The following is an 18026-nucleotide window of genomic DNA, read 5'->3' as shown; positions in this document are numbered from 1 at the left end:
TTTTGTGTTCTTTATATTGTTGAGATGTGCAGGGTTGAGAGATGGGTTTAGTGGGATTTGGGGGAATTTGGGGTGATTTGAGGACTTAGAGGAGCATTTGGGTTGCAGTGTCTGCTTGGATGCGTCTGAACCTAGAGCGTACTCACTTAATGGGTCGACCCTGACCACCATTTGGCAATATTCTTCAATTTGCAAGGGTTTTTTGAGACAATGTCCTTTTTCGGACAAAACTGTGTCTGATAAGGGACCAAATTCATGCTAAATCATGTCCTACAACGTTTCATTGCAGAATTTTCAACAATTTTCACTTTGTCCCCAAGCAGTGAACCAGGAGACGGAGTAACTTAATAATCAATTTCTTCTTCCTTCAGTTTTGACTCATTTGAGGCACTTTGGACTATTATGGAGTCATCTTGTCCTCTGTTGGACTCATTATGATTTGTTGGACCTGTTGCGACTTATTGGAACCCTTCATATTCCACTAGACTCCTTCAAGCTCCACTGGACTTCACTTCAAACTCCATTAGACATCCCTGAACCCATTTATCCACTTTTGAGTCCATTTGATCCTCTTTGGACTCTTTCTAACTCATTTTAGACAACTTATTTCAATTTTTAACGATACTGCTAGGAAAACCACATCGTTTAGCAGTTCATGATGCAAAACAGCCCTAAATGTCACTTGAATTTCACCTTTGAGACTTGTTTCTTGTTCACATTCAAGATTAAACCTGAAAATCCGACCTAAAACTCACTCAATCGTCTAAAAATTGTAAAAATGTTCACAATGACTGCAATAAATGATTCGACATCAACCCTGAATTCTCATCACACCAACTCACCCGTTCCCTCCCAAAACACTCCCCCCTTTTACCCTAACCAAAAAATCTTCAATTTTCCATGAATTTCTTGTTATTTTTTTAAAGACAACGAAATGAATTAAAAAACAGAAAAATCCACAATTGGACACAATGAAAGTCGCTTCTCATTATTTCCTCTGCACTTTTTATGTTTAATTTTTCCATTTTTATGGTGCTTGACAAATTAACAATGGCATTGAAAGGAAAACTGACTCTCTTGTGTGGAATGTCTTGAATGGACGCAGCTGAATGGAAATGAATAAGAAAATTTTCTTAAAGAAATAAGAAATTTTATGGACATAAATTTGAATAATAATGGAGAGGAAGATGTCAATTGCAATAATTTTTGGTTAAAGGAGAAATTGGGAGGATTTTGGGGATGTTGAGGTAGAATGCATTGAGAGGCTCATGCAGGTTATGTGAGGCTTGATAGACATCTCACCTAAATGAGCGTGATTATGAGGATTGAGGTCAATATAATTGAGAATTCTCAGTTTCTTCCTGGAAGGAAGCTGCCGATAGAGACAGCATTGCAATTGGTATTGGCAATTTTCAGCCGGAAGCCTGCAATAGAACCAGTTATAGCGACGTCTGAGGGAGCCCATGGATCACAGTTGATCTGTACGGCCAGCGAAGTAAGTAAGTAAGTATTCTCAGATTCATGAGCAGTCTCACACTCATGATGACTCATGATGCCTCAATATGAGTCATAAGCATCCTCCTTGACTGTCCGGATAAGACTGAATAGGACAAATGGAGCTAATCGACCCAAAATGGGACATTAAGCGGTTGTAACCATGTAATGGTGTCAGATTTGAATCAAATCAGGCTGCAATTCACTATCACGACGGCCTGGAGTCGGATTTTTGATCCATTAACTCAATTTATGCTATTTGAGTAGAATTAAGGATACTGGAATTGCATGACTCTAAAATTACAATACAGCAATTAGACACAACTAGAGGCACATGGGTGTATTCAGGCAGAGCAGGGGCAAGGGTAGTTGGTCACCAAACTTAAAATTCCAATATTTATTGCATAATCTTCCTCAAATGTCAATATAAACCTCAAAAACCCCAACAAAAGATACAAAGCACCATCAAGCCAAGAAAAAGCCAAACAAAAAGGACATGATAAAAAGAAATTGAAGGCCATAAGTATCGAAACAAACAAAGAACAAGGAAATAAATCGCAACTGAAAATGGCATTAAATTTGACATAAGAATAGACAACAACAAGAGCATTCATCTTGCCGTTACTTAAATGCTACTTTTCGATCAGAATCGTAAATTTCCTTCTCTTTTTTTATTGTTGTTATTTTGATGGTGGGGAGGTGGAACTGGAGGGATGAAATTCATTCAGTCGATAAAAAAATAAGGAAATGAAAAAAGAAGAAAAAAAAGTTTAAGAAATAGATGAATTGAGAGATTATTGGATTGGAAATGTGTAGAATGAAGAAGAAGATTTTTTGATTCTCACGTTTTGGATTAGTTTGGAATAATTTAGAGGAATGATACATAGCTGTGGGGTCTGTGGAATGGGTAGAGTAGATTAGGAATTAATTTAAAAAGGGAGACAAGAAAATTGAAAAAATACGGCATTAAGAAGGTGTAATGCTTGATGATTCAGCGTGGATCTGGCAGTAATTAGATACACATTGTGCTGTCCCTCCATCAGCTCCACATTTGATGAAATCCGGCCTCAGTTCAAAGATTGAGTTCCGGTTTCTGGTCTCGATTTTGGTTACAGTCTCGATCTCGGTCTCAGGATCAATCTTGATGCTTTTTCCGACCTCGTTCCCAGTTCCGGCATCCTTCCCAGTTCAGATCTTGTTCGTGGTTCCTTTATCGTTCCAGGTTCAAGTTTCGGCTTCGATTCTGGTCTCGGAATCGATTCCAGTTGGTAAAGATTCACGTCTTGTTCCCGGTTGTAGTCTCAGCCCCGGTTCTGATCTTAATCATAGTCCTGTTCTCCAGTTCGGGTCCCAGTCTTAGTAACAGTCTTGGTGTTGGTCTATGACATCTATGCTATGTTAAGCAGTTATGAAATACTCAAAGGCCAAACCAAGCAGCTCTAGATTTCCCTAAAAAGCATCAATCTTGAAAAACGAATGTCCATACAGTTTCTAATTACATTTCTCAGCTCTACAGTAAATCCCTCAATTCTCTATCCTTTAACAAATCCCAAAAACTTCATCATCAATTTCCTTCCTGAAAAAAATCACAAAAACAACAGCAGCAGCTAAACACCCAAAAGGCATAATAATATTTATAGACAGCTATCAAGCTCCATCTTAATAGACGAATAGACTAATGAATCTAATTTCTTTCTTTTTTTGCTTCTCCAAACTGATTTGATATGAAAAATCTGGAACGATTAAGAAGGAAGAAACAGGAAGTTTAAAAGATTGCGATGAATGAGGAGCAAAGCTGAGGGTTGGGGAAATTAAGGAGTTAAAAATCGGCACGAAAAGTTCAAATAAACTTGACATAAAAATTTGTGAAGGGTGTAAAGAAGAAAAAGGGGTCAAGATGATTTAATGGGATTTAAAATTGATGGAATTTGAAGGAAGGAGGAGGAAGTTTTGGGGGTAGTTTAAGGATTTTTAAGCATTTTAGTGCAGTTTAGAGCTTTAAAATGCTGGATTTTGTCATAATTAGGACTATTTTGGTAAAAACAGGCTTCATTAAGTCTGTTGACCCCTGAGTTGGCAGGTGTTCATTATGGAGGCATCTAGAACTAGAAATAGACTCGAATTGAGTCAAAGCTTCACTATTTTGAACCCAAGAATGCAGTGGAGGTGATTTTTTAGACTTTTGCAATCCAAACTCTCGAAATTCTACCAAAACTGGATGTACACTCCTACCTATAGTCACCTACACCTACCTACACCTACCTACACCTACCTACACCTACCTACACCTACCTACACCTACCTACACTTACTTATACCCACCAAATCCCACATATCACCACCTACGCCTGCCTACATCCTCGTAATCCTCTAAATTCTTCCGTCCTTCCCATCAACCCTCCAATCTCCTTTCAAACATCACCCATTAATCCAGTCTAACATTTTAATCTAATTACAAAATAATTTAAGGTCCGTCACCTGCACACGTCCACTTTTCTACTTCCATCTTGACTCCTTAAAATCTCATTGTCTTCACGTTAATCACTTTCTCGTCTTTTTTTATAAATTCTTTTGATATTTATCATCACATTCTTCGTCGTTCCTGCTAACTTCCTTAATGCCTTTAATCCTTGTTGCCTTTTTTTGTGTAATTTTTTTAACCCCTTTCAACATTTTTTATATTTTTCATTACTTGCTCTGCTCTTTGTGTATGTGTTACGGTTGTAACTTCTTGTTACTTGTTATCTTTTTTGATTCGCTTCCTTTTTTTCATCCTTCTTAATTTTTATTGTTCCTTAAATATTTTTTCATACTTTTTTTTTGTCATAATTTATTCACTTTTAAGTCGTTATGCTTTGTTTTGTCGGCGGTGAATGATAAAAAGGAAGGGGGATGTTGGGGAATGGGTGTCAATAGGGGTTGTGTTTTGAGACTTTTGGGGTCTTTTCTTGAGTAACATGAGTCGATTAATTAGTCCAAAATCTGGTCCCAGGTCGACGTGATTCTAGCATGTTGCCAGATTAGCCAGATTGGCCAGAAACTGACTTAGATCTGTCCTTAGTCTGGGTTTCATCTAATCTAGTCTGTAGTTTGTGTCTTTATTTATTTGAACTTTCTGTCATTTAAACAGCGCACTTTCCGGGTACGCTACTCGAATTTTGTAGAACTTTAACGCCAATATTGTATTTTGACTTAATTTCAAGCATCTTAAGTACATAGAGTTCGATCAAGAACCGCAGAACTGCATTTTCTGCGTTTAAGATGCACAGTTCTGTAGTTTTTGACAATCTAAGCTTAAAAAGCATGTACATGGCACAAATCTGACATCAATCCAGAATTAAATGGGCCTAAAGCCAGATTTTCGGCCATTTTCACGCCATTTGTCATCTAAGAAGCTACAGCGATTAAAAATTGAAAATTGAACAATTTTCATGTGAGTTTCTGAACCTTGACACGACCTAAGGTTGGCACTAGTGCTGTATTCTGAGAAAAAGGGTGTTGAGGGTCTGACTAAGCCCCTGGATGACACCATGCTGACCTGAATCCGAATTTTATCCATTTTTCCAAATTTGAGTTATGATTAACAGTTTAAAATTCCCAAAAAATGCTCTTAATTCACATAAAAACTCGTCGTATCCAATTTTCCCTCATTAGACCCATCCCCAACCTTTTAGATCAAATACCCATCTCAAATGTTGATGAAAAAATTCCAATTTTTTCCGTATTTTTGTCAGTATAAAATCCAATTTCAAGTGTCTCATATCTTGATCTCAACCCCTTCACAGTCATTCTTTTTTTTTAATTTGTTTTCATCTCATTATTCCCTCTTAACACACTCACTTTCTGAAACTTCCACCTCCCCAACCCTTTTTTTTGTGTACAAATGAGAAGCAAAAAAAAAAAAAACATTTAATTTTCATGTACTGTAACTAAACACACACAACATACATCCACAGCTCCTGTCTCCTTAATTCTACTTCTTTTTTTGCCATCGTCATCGTTTAAAAGCCCATAAATTGCAATGAGAGTCATAAAAAAGCGTAGAAAAAAAAAGTTTTTCAGGAACAGCACAAAAAAAAAGGGAAAAAAAAATCCGAATTTTCGCGCGTTCAGCAGAAAAATTATTTTAATTTCTTTTGTGTTCATTTTTTCGTGCTGTTTTCTGTTGCTTTGTAACTCTTACCTCCCTTCACATTATGCATGTTTGTGTGTAAATGAGATGAAAATGAAGAGGTGGCATTTGATATAATTTTTATGATTTTTTTTTCTCCTTTTTTAACTTCTTGTTATAATTCTTTACTATGTTGTTTATTGTGGATGAGAAGAGGGGTGAGGGGGTAGGGGGTGGATGGTGTGTATGGTGTACATGATGTTCTTTGAGTCAGGAGGAAGGGATTCGGTACAGGAATAAGACTAAGATACAGCCAAGACTAATACAGAGACCAAGACGTAGACCACGACCACGACCACGACTGAGACAGGGTCAGGACCAAGACATGATCAGAACTAAGTCAGGACCAATATTTAGGCAGAATAAGGATGAAGACAAGTCCAGAATCAGGACTGAATCCGGATCAGGACTAAGATGGGATCAGACCTTAGGCCATGACTTCATTTATTAGCTTAAACTTGAACAAACACAGAATTTAATTGACATCTTCGATAGATTGACATCCAGTCAGCCAAAGTCCATCACATCCATTCCATTCTCCCTTACAAAACCACCTCCAAAAATCCTCAACATCACGAATAAAAAAAAAAAACATTTCAAGATGAAGATAAAAAAGCAAATAAATAAGAAATTGAAATGTATTTAGTAGCACAGCCAAAAGACACAAGTACATTGGGGATGTTCAAGACTCAAAAAATAAAAATTTACATTTTTTTTCGACTAAATTACAAGAATATTAAGGAAAAGAGCAGCGTAAGATCAAAAAAATTTCATCTCGTTTCACTCAAAATTATTTACAGAGTGTGGCAATAAAATAAAATTAACAAATGAATGAGAAGAAGAAGGAACTGAGGATAAGAAGGTCTGAATGTCTTTGGTAAATAACAAATAAAACACACGAACTGTGTGTGGTGGAATTGGAAGGGAAGCAAATGAATAAAGATGAAGATTTTCGCATTTTTTAATTTATTTTTATTCGTTTTGAGGGGAGGTGTGGGGGAGGGTAGGGGTGGATGGGTATGGTGAATCATAGTGTCAGTCTTCAGTCATCGGTTCTCATTGCTGAGTGCTCAGTGCTCAGTCCTCAACCTTCAATTCTAAGTCTTTAGTCCTCAGTATTTCGTCTTAGTCTTCAGTCTTAGTCTTAAATCTGACCTGGTCCTGTCTTAGTGCTGGTTCTGTCCCGATCCTGTCTTATTCTTAACTCTGTCTTAGTCCCGATCCTGTCTCAGTCCTGATACTGTCTCAGAATCAAGATCCAGTCTCGACAATCCAAGATTAAGCCGCCATATGCGCCATATCCACTTCCGACTCCCCAGCCTTCCCTTAATCCAATTTTAAATAGTCTTACACTCTCCAAAAATTGATGAAATAATTTAGTCCAAGCTTCCTCATCGTCCTCTTCATCCCAATTCTCATTTATTGCTCTTTAAATGCCGATTGTGATGATAATGAGGAATCACTTAAAATGTGATTTGTGCTTCTCTTTTTGTGTGTCTCTGTCCCCTCCTTACCTCAAAAACTAAAGATACAACACAATAATCCTCACACACACATACAATCACAAAATGTACAGCATTAAATAGGGAAAGTCGCACCAAAAAAAAGGAGATAATATAACGATATTATTGTAATAATCCACTGCTGTCGGAGAATCAAAGAATTGCTTGCTGTTGTTTAAAAAAGTATGTGCGGGGATGCACTGAAGTGTGATCCTGAAATCTTCATAAGAATCTTTAAAAAAATAAAAAAATAAAAAAAAGTAAAGTGGATCAAGTGATTTATGGGCTCGTAAACGACGTAATTGCTGCTGTTTTCCTTGCTCTTTGTTGTTTTCTCTTCTGTTTCTGTCCCTACCTCCAACCATATCAATTGGAAATGAATATATATATAAAAAATATGAGACAGAAGGAATCAGGGAAGAATGGGGAGATGGCTGTATTGATCGATTTTGGGGTGAGATGCAGTAAAAAAATGGGAAGAAATTAAGGAAAGAATATGAAATAAATATTTTTGTACTAGATTTTTATTTTTTGAGTTACTAAATAAGCTATTTAGTGCTAGATTGTCTCAGAATTGACTATGTAGTATTGTATTGTCTTCAGCTTGTAAATTTTCTACAAAAATGAGCTTTGTAGTACTAGATTGTCTCAATAATTAACAATGCCGTACTAGATTGTCTTTATAATGAGCTTTAAAGTACTAGATTTTCTCTAAAATGAGCCTTGCAGTACTAGATTGACTTAAACCAATCTATGAGTTGCTAAATTTTCTCCAAAATGAGCACATTAGCTTTCTTTCTCTGAATGAGACATGCAATACTGAATTGTCTAAAAAATAAGCTTTGTAATCGAGATTGTCTTCAAAAATCAACCTTGAGATACTAGATTGTTTCCCAATGAGGTTTGCAGTACCAGATTGTTTCCATAATGAACTTTGTAGTACTAGTTGTCTCAAAACGAGCTAAGAAGTACTAGATTTTCTCAAAGTGAAATCTACATTATCTTTAAAATCTGTAGTACTAGATTGCCTTTTAAATGAACCATACAGTACTAAATTATCTTCAAGAATGAGCTTTGAACTACTAGTTTGTCTACAAAAACGAATTTCGTAATACTAGATTGTCTTCATAATGAGCTTTGTAGTACTAGACTGTCACAATATGACTCTACAGTACTAGATTGCCATCGAATGACCGCTTTTGTACTAGATCGTCTACAAATTGAGCTATGAATTACTATATTGTCTCTTTAATGAGCTCTGTAGTACTAAATTGTCACTCTATTGAGATTTGCATTACTATATTGTCTATTTGGTACTAAACTGTCTCTAAAATAAATATTGTAGTACTAGATTGTCTCTTTTATAAGATTAGTAGTACCAGATTGTCTCTACATTGGTATCAGATCAGTTCTGCCTCCTAGAATGTCTTAATACAACACATAAATCATCACATAATGAGAAAATCAACCAAGAATTTAAAATCCAAGCAGAAAAAAATCCCAAACCATTAAAAAAAACCAAAATATTTATAATTAAAATCCACAAATCACTTTGTTATTCATCTTATCCCAATCCATCCTTACTCCATCCTTACCTTCTATACCTTTATAATGGGATATCCCCCATTCATAATCCCTACCATTTGACCCTCACAATATCACATTATGCCGTTATTGTTATATCGAGCATATAAACATTATCGCGTACGTATACGAGACCTAACAATACCCAATATATAGCTATAGCTAGATGTGCATACATTACATAAATAATATGAAGAAAAAATACATGAAAAATTGCCATAATTTGCGAAGAAAGAAAAGAAAAGAAGAGGACAAAAAACACAAAATTTTTTTGTTATTTTCTTGCTAAATATTCAAAAAAATGTTAAAAAATGTTAAAAAAAAAAAAAAAAAAAAAAAAACACAAATCACAAATTACATTACACACAATAGAATGCGGTACGTCACAATTTATCGCTCCATAAATGCTTTATGAGAGTTGAGAATGTTAAAGGAGCAGTTTGGACTGTCGATGAATTAGAATTTTACAAGCGAAGACCGCAACGTTGTACGTCGTCGACTGGAAATGGCGGTAATTCAAGTGGACCGCATGTTGATGGTGGACATGGTGCTGTCGGGTATGTTTTTTTGAACATTTATGTACAATACCTTAAATCTGTAGCTACTTCTTCCTACTTAGTAGTTTGTAGAACTTTTTTTTGAACTTTTTTCTATCGAAATACCAAAAAAATTAAACTAAAAATTTTCCAAACATTTTTCACCTATTTTCCGAAGCTAAATTTTCACAAACATTAATTTTTCATTTAATTTAATTTTATTTTTTAACTAAATCTTCACTTTAGTTTTGAGTAGTTTTGTGGTGGTTTTTTTAGTTTGAATATTCAAAATTTATTCTAACTTAACATCAAGTCTTCTTGCTCTTCTGATCACCTTTTAATAACACATCATTTTTGGTGGATTATGGAGAATTGAGAGTTCGATTGATTGGGGTGCTGCAGTGTGTCCCTCTTGGGTGGCTTCTAGATGACCCTCTGGGTGTCCTTATGGGTGTCTCTCAGGTTTTCCCTTTGGATGACAATCTGCGTGACCCTTTGGATGACAATCTGCGTGACCCTTTGGATGACAATCTGCGTGACTCTTTGGATGACAATCTGCGTGACCCTTTGGATGACAATCTGCGTGACCCTTTGGATGACAATCTGTGTGACCCTTTAGATGACAATCTGCGTGACCCTTTGGATGACAATCTGCGTGACCCTTTGGATGACAATCTGCGTGACCCTTTGGATGACAATCTGCGTGACCCTTTGGATGACAATCTGCGTGACCCTTTGGATGACAATCTGCGTGACCCTTTGGATGACAATCTGCGTGACCCTTTGGATGACAATCTGCGTGACCCTTCGGATGACAATCTGCGTGACCCTTTGGATGACAATCTGCGTGACCCTTGATGACAATCTGCGTGACCCTTCGGATGACAATCTGGGTGACCCTTTGGATGACAATCTGCGTGACCCTTTGGATGACAATCTGCGTGACCCTTTGGATGACAATCTGCGTGACCCTTTGGATGACAATCCGCGTGCGATGACAATCCTGATTGGATGACAATCTGCGTGACCCTTTGGATGACAATCTGCGTGACCCTCTGGATGACAATCTGCGTGACCCTTTGGATGACAATCTGCGTGACCCTTTGGATGACAATCTGCGTGACCCTTTGGATGACAATCTGCGTGACCCTTTGGATGACAATCTGCGTAACCCTTTGGATGACAATCTGCGTGACCCTTTGGATGACAATCTGCGTGACCCTTTGGATGACAATCTGCGTGATGCTTTGGATGACAATCTGCGTGACCCTTTGGATGACAATCTGCGTAACCCTTTGGATGACAATCTGCGTGACCCTTTGGATGACAATCTGCGTGACCCTTTGGATGACAATCTGCGTGACCCTTGGATGACAATCTGCGTGACCCTTTGGATGACAATCTGCGTGACCCTTTGGATGACAATCTGCGTGACCCTTTGGATGACAATCTGCGTGACCCTTTGGATGACAATCTGCGTGACCCTTCGGATGACAATCTGGGTGACCCTTCGGATGACAATCTGCGTGACCCTTTGGATGACAATCTGCGTGACCCTTTGGATGACAATCTGCGTGACCCTTGGATGACAATCTGCGTGACCCTTTGGATGACAATCTGCGTGACCCTTTGGATGACAATCTGCGTGACCCTTTGGATGACAATCTGCGTGACCCTTTGGATGACAATCTGCGTGACCCTTTGGATGACAATCTGCGTGACCCTTTGGATGACAATCTGCGTGACCCTTTGGATGACAATCTGCGTGACCCTTTGGATGACAATCTGCGTGACCCTTTGGATGACAATCTGCGTGACCCTTTGGATGACAATCTGCGTGACCCTTTGGATGACAATCTGCGTGACCCTTTGGATGACAATCTGCGTGACCCTTTGGATGACAATCTGCGTGACCCTTTGGATGACAATCTGCGTGACCCTTTGGATGACAATCTGCGTGACCCTTTGGATGACAATCTTCGTGACCCTTTGGATGACAATCCGCGTGACCCTTTGGGAGTCTTGGGTGTCTTTTTGGGTATTCTTCTACATGATGTCCCTATGGGTGTCCCTACCTCCCTAATCAATCGAATCTCATCCTTCCCAATCACCAAATTCTTCATCTTCTATTTTCTTCTATTTTTCTAATGAAAAACTTACAATTTAAAAATTTTCCTTCCTTTTTTCATTTTTCATTACTAAATAAAAATTACAAAAAACCAAATTTATTTCCTGTGATCGTCCTGTGAGAGTTTGTCTTCTGCTCCTTACTTCCTCTACTTCTTCTATTTCTCTATTTTATTAAAAAATTCAATAATTTTTCACATTTTCCTATTTTTCTCTAAAAAATAATAAAATTTGATTGAAATTTTGACTTAATTTTTTTTGTGGATTTTCAACCTTTGAATTTGGAATTGAAATTGAAATTTTGTGCAAAATAATTAAAATTTGTAGATTTTTTTAATTTTATTTAATTTTTACACAATTTTTTTATTAATTTTTCCACACAATAATTGGCATCGTGGCGACTTTTCCTTTGATTTTTCCAACAAATTTTTTAAGTTTTTCTCATGAAAATTCGTTAAAAAAAAATTGAAAAAAAAAACTCATTAAAAAATACATAAAAAGTTCAAAAACAAAATCGAAAAGTTCGAGTCAAGTCAGACAGAAAATTAGAAGACTGAAAATGGAACCAAAACAGCACAAGTCAATGGAAAACTTTTCTTTTGTGGTTTTCCATGCCATTTGAGAAATTTTTTCATGCTTCTTTGACTTCCTCGTGTCTCCATTGATTGTTTTGGCTTCGTTTTCGCTTCTTTTTGGGTGTTTTGAGTGGGTTGAGACTTGTCTTTGGAGTTGTGAAGGCATCTGAATATTTAAACTCAAGTGCGAAGGCAATTGAATCACAAAAATCAGGTGTAAAGGCACCTGAATCACTAAATTCTAGTGCAAATTAAGAATTTCAATGTAAAGGCACCTGAACATCAAGAATTCTAATGTAAAGGCACCTGAACATCAAAAAATTCCAATGTAAAGGCACCTGAACATCAAGAATTCCAGTGTAAAGGCACCTGAACATTAAGAATTCCAATGTAAAGGCACCTGAACATCAAGAATTCTAGTGTGAAGGCACCTGAACATCAAGAATTTCAATGTAAAGGCACCTGAACATTAAGAATTCCAATGTAAAGGCACCTGAACATCAAGAATTTCAGTGTAAAGGCACCTGAACATCAAGAATTTCAATGTAAAGGCACCTGAACATTAAGAATTCCAATGTAAAGGCACCTGAACATCAAGAATTCTAGTGTGAAGGCACCTGAACATTAAGAATTCCAATGTGATGGCACCTGAACATCAGTAATTCCAATGTAAAGGCAACTGAACATTAAGAATTCTATTGTGAAGGCACCTGAATCACAAAACTCAAGTGTGAAGGCACCTGAACATCAAAATCCAAAGACATTCTCAACATCACTTTAAACATCCTCAATATCCACAAAATCTGGGCGAAGGTCGAAGCAGAGACAAATGAAAATTTTGTCAAGGTAAGTACCAAAAAAAATGTGAAGTCACTCCAACAGAACTGAAAGTCATGATCAAAAAGTCAAGTAAAGCGTAAGAAAAAAATCGATCGAAAGGACATTAAGGAAGGCCAAAAAGTTCACTTTTTTTGTGGGTAAAAAAAAACTTTTCCAATTTTTCACTTCTTTTACTTCTTCTGTCTTTTCTTTCTTTCCTTTTTTGTCTCTCCTCAGCAGTAAAATAAGAAGGAAAAATTTAATGAAAAACTTTCTTTTTTTGTGGATTTTTTTTGTGTTTTTGTTTATTTTTTTTTTACTGTTTTTAACACAAAAAAGAAGAATTGAAAAGTTTTCAATTTTAAAAATATTTATTTTGATACAAAACTGAAATAAAAATTATTGTGGTGTGTATTGAGTGGGATTCGTGGGTGCAGTCAAGGGATGGCCTGAATTGGCACACAATTGTTAATTGATCAAAAATTTGACTCTTGACTGGTTTGACGTGACTTGGAATCTGGAACAATTAATCAACTTGTGACTATTTTGGGAGGCTAATGACTGAATTTCTTAATGCAAAACCAATTTTTGCAATTTTTTCTCATCAAATGTCGGATACTATCGTAAAAATCGTGATTTTATTATGTAAAATTAGTAAAAATCACGATTTTTATTTGGAAAAAATTGTAAAAAAATCGCAGTTTTAACGATAGTATCCGACCCTAAATCTGAATCATTATTTTCTGACTAAGAAACCATTATTAAATTAAGAAAGATTTATTTAATTTTTCTATTTTGGATTGCGGTGAGGAATGTGCACCTTGTGGTGATGCAGGCATATCTTGTAACCTTAAGATTATTATAAATAAAACTCAGGTTTGAAGGGTATGGAATTGATTAGAATTTATCCAGATATGACCCGAACAATAGCAAAATAGATCAAAAAATGAACAAATGTAACTTAAAATTTTTCGAAATTGTTAAAAATTAACTAAATTGCCATTTATTTAACTCGAAATTAACGATTCGAAATCCGGTAACAGATTAGCGTCTTAATAGGGCTCACACCAAATCAGAGTCATACCTGATTTTTGATTTTAATCGATATTTCACTAAATATTCAAAATTACTCAAAAATTGACTAAAATTTTGGTCAAGAAATAATCAAAATCAAGCTATTTTCATTGAATATTTCTGAATTCGAAATACAATGATCTCTAATATTAATGACACACGTTACATGCACTTTGCCGGATAAAATTTGGGTGTTTTTAACTGAGACTTGATCGTATACTCACCCAATTTGAATCATATTTAAATCTTTGACAGTTAATTTTTGTTCCATTTTTTGATCAAATTTTGTTCATTTTTGACCAAATTTGTGCAAATTTGGCCTGGTTTGTTCAGTTTTAGGTAAATTTGGTCAATTTTGGTCCAATTTTTGAAGATTTCAGTCCAATTAAGATCAATTTTGATCAATATTTGACTACTGACTCAGACTCACACCCAACCAGGTCTAATATCCAAAGAACCATTCCATAAAGACTACAAGGACACCCAAATTCAGTATCCAAACCTTCACCAGCACATGCCTCACCCCTCCAAACTCCTCCGCAAAAGTGCAAACAAAACAATAAATAAACAAAAAAAAAAAAACAATTCTAAACATTCAAACTTGATTCCTTTACACACCGAGTAATGTCTTAGTCATTGAAAAGTATTTAATGTCTTCTTCCTCGAGTTCCTCAATTGCTTCAAAAACTGCTTTCTAATGGCTGCAAAAAAAAAAGTACTTTAAAGTTACACTCGACATTCAACACTCATTAAATTCATTCCTGTTTCAAGATTCACAAAACAAAAGAAGTAAAAAGTTTCGGAAAATTGAAGTCAGGCATGAAAGGCAATGAAAAAGTAATTTTCCAATACAAAAGGTGTCTTAAAGTGCCTTAAAAAACTTTCGTATCCAATTTTTAAGTGGTTTTGTGATTCTTGATAGCTTTTTTTGTGTAATTTACATTCAAGCTATTGACTGACTTCATTTACTGTGTATCAGATTTGACAGTGTGTACAATTAAGGATGTAATAAGGACAAGATTGAAAGAATTTAAATGCTAAAATTGTTCAAAATATAAAATTTTATTGTCAATTTGGTTAGATTCGCGATAATGACAATTTGAAGAGATTTTTTGGGGATGGATTTTGGGTTGATTTTTGAGGGGAAAATTGGGGAGGATTTAGGGGAGAATATTAGAGGATCTATGGGGAAGGCTGTCACTCTCTTAAAATTGGGATTGCTGACTTTTGGGAATGAGGGGCTGTTTTGTGGGTCTGGGGGTTGCTATGGCTTGCTATGTATCTCAGTCATCTGGATGGCTGTCACTGTCTTTATCTGGCTCTATAGCCATTCTAGGTTGCAAACTAGTCTAGAGTGCTGACTTGTCTAACTTGCTGGCTTGCTCTAGCTTGCTCTAGCTTGCTCTAGCTTGCTCTAGCTTGCTCTAGCTTGCTCTAGCTTGCTCTAGCTTGCTCTAGCTTGCTCTAGCTTGCTCTAGCTTGCTCTAGCTGGCTCTAGCTTGCTCTAGCTTGCTCTAGCTTGCTCTAGCTTGCTCTAGCTTGCTCTAGCTTGCTCTAGCTTGCTCTAGCTTGCTCTAGCTGGCTCTAGCTTGCTCTAGCTTGTCAGCAATCGACAAATTCAGCCCAAAAACCAACAATTTAATTTACACCTTAAAATTCCCAACTTTTTATTTAAAATTTCCATCTCAATATTCTTAATCAACCTCCTCAATCTTCCTTTAAATCCCCTTGTCTACTTAGTGACAAAAAATTATTTTTTTTCCCTTCCAACATTTGTCTTATTCCTTTAACTTTAGCTTCATTTTCCTCCTCATTTATATTTATTGCTAATATTGATTTTCAATTTTTTTTCTTTTCTTGTGTCTCAATTCCTTTTTTATTTATGTTCCTTAATGCCTTTCCATTCTCCTCTATTGTTTTGCTTTATTTGCATTTCAACTTTTTTCTTTTCTTTTCTTGTTGTTTATGTTTATGATTTTTTATGTCTTAAGACTCAGTTTTATGTTATTGAATAGTGTCCATAAATTGGACGAATGCAGACTAATGGTCTGAGTTTGTTCTGGGATATTGTCTATTTTGGGGTGTCTATCTGGATGGATTTGAAAGGGATGATTGTCAATCACTGGGCTTGTAGTCAACATGAATATCATATGGATTTGGTTAAACTTAAGTCGGCTTTTCCATACAAAATTTGAATCAACTTCGAATCAATGGAACCGATTAAACTAGTTTTCAATGGCTTTTTAGTCAAAATTCTGTCAAGAAGTCAGAGTCAAATCGACCTCGAGCCAAGTCCAGCACTAAGTCAGAGTCACTAGACAATCTGAGAACAAGTCTGGCACTTAGTAAGAGTCGACGGCCTATAACGATATCAAATCTAGCTCAAAATTTAGAGGTCTGAGGAGAGCAATCAGACTAAGTCTGACACCTATTTTGAGCCATTCAAAGGCTATATATCAAGTCTGGCAATAAGCTAGGGTCACTTCAGCCTGTAGTCAAGTCTTGCCCCAAATCAGAATCATTTTATGGCTTCAGAACCAAGTTAGAGTCACTCGGTGGTCTAAAGTCAAGTCTAGCAACAATAAAAATTCGTTTTGGCCTGCAATTAAGTCTGGAACCAATTCAGAGACATTTGACGGCCTCTAACCAAGTCTCAGATCAAGCTAGACTTACTTAGAAGTTAGAGTCACTCAACGGCTTGAGACCAAGTCTGGCACGATTTCAAAGTCATTTAACGACCTATAGTCAGGTATGGCACTAAGCCAGAGTCAATTCGGCCTTTTTTAAAGTCTGGCACTGATTTAAAGTCACTAGACTGCTTAAAACCAAGTCAGACACCTAGTCAGAGTCACTTAACTAGTTGAGACCAATTCTGAAACAAGTTATCGTCAAGTTGACATTTATTCAAGTCTAGCTCCAATTTAGAGTCGCTTGATGGCCTATAGTCAAGTATGACATCAATTCAGAGTTATTTGACGGCCTCTGACCAAGTCTTAGTGCAAGTCAGAGACCAAGTCAGACTCATTTAATTACATAAAGTCAAGTCTGACTCCAAGTTAGTGTTACACCAACATAATAAAGGATTCTGAACAATTCAGATACACAACATGAATCACTAAACATCCAAATATCTTCCCAGAAACTCCCCAGATTGACACCCTGACTTGACATCATATCCAAATCACATCAAATCAGATTCCTCAATTTATTACTCTACTTTCCATCAGACAAAAAGTCATTTCGATCAGGGTAATTTGGCAAAAAGTCATAAAAGTATGCAAATTGGGGTTGGAACATAAAGGCATCGGGGGATTATATGACGGGGTCAAATGGTTATGCATAAGTATGGGAAATATAGCAAAAATGTCGTAAAAATAACAAAAAAACAACAACAACAATTATGAGATAAATTAACAAAATTTTTCTTACCATTTTCAATTGGGTCCTCAAAGGACAAAAATTCTGGAGGATTAAAAGGGGATTTTAAGGTACTTAAGGGTCAAATCCAAAACTTAATTCAGACAGCAAAACCTATAAAAATTCAAATTTTTTTAATTAAAATTTCCAAAAAAAATTCCATTTTTTTAATTGCAACAACAACAACAACAAAAAAGAACGCAATTCGAACAAATTTGTCACTCCACAAATGTTTCGTACGATACGAAGATGATTTTGGCAGTTTTTGGATGGTCGATGACAATGAGTTTGTTAAACGTCGTCATTTGTCGCGCGGCAGACCACGCAAGTATGTTAAATAAAATTTCAAATTTATTGCTAAAAAATTCACGTTGTTGTTGCAAATTGTCAAAAAAAAAGTTTGTGCAGTTCTCAGGCACCGTCGGGTGGTAATGGAGTTACACAAGATTCGGATGGTACGACAACCGGTGCTTATCGATCGCCAACGAGTTCTACACCGTCGTCTAATTATTGTGATCCAAATGATGCGAATGTGATGCAAAATGATGGACAAATTGCTGGTGTTGGACAGTAAGGACATGCAAAAAATTTTGGAACCTTCTTTTTTTTTGATTTTTTGTTATTTTTTGGGGATTATTTTGGGGATATTATAATTTTTGGGGATTGAACAATGTGTATATATGATGGGGACAAATTGCATCCGTGGATCAAATTTTTATGTTAAATT

The 18026-nt window shown here is 36.2% G+C and overlaps 1 protein-coding gene across 8 annotated transcripts in view; it reads left to right on the top strand.

Annotated features, from left to right (window-relative positions):
• FoxP (forkhead box P) overlaps nt 1-18026 on the top strand; it is a 142871-nt gene that overhangs the window by 121489 nt on the left and 3356 nt on the right. For 5 of the 8 annotated variants that reach the window (XM_070638852.1, XM_070638818.1, XM_070638870.1 and 2 more), the window contains 3 exons: nt 17335-17370; nt 17497-17627; nt 17699-17869. In XM_070638852.1, the coding sequence (XP_070494953.1) occupies nt 17335-17370; nt 17497-17627; nt 17699-17869 (338 nt within the window). Of the gene's footprint in view, nt 1-9123; nt 9309-17334; nt 17371-17496; nt 17628-17698; nt 17870-18026 lie in introns of all 8 variants that reach the window. The other 3 variants (XM_070638834.1, XM_070638842.1, XM_070638862.1) reach the window with 3 other exon arrangements.

The sequence above is a fragment of the Chironomus tepperi genome, unplaced genomic scaffold (assembly GCF_022539635.2).
Source record: "Chironomus tepperi strain 1889 unplaced genomic scaffold, CSIRO-AGI_Ctep_v1 contig_13, whole genome shotgun sequence".
Lineage (NCBI taxonomy): Eukaryota > Metazoa > Arthropoda > Insecta > Diptera > Chironomidae > Chironomus > Chironomus tepperi.
This window is presented reverse-complemented; position numbering and strand designations above follow the sequence as displayed.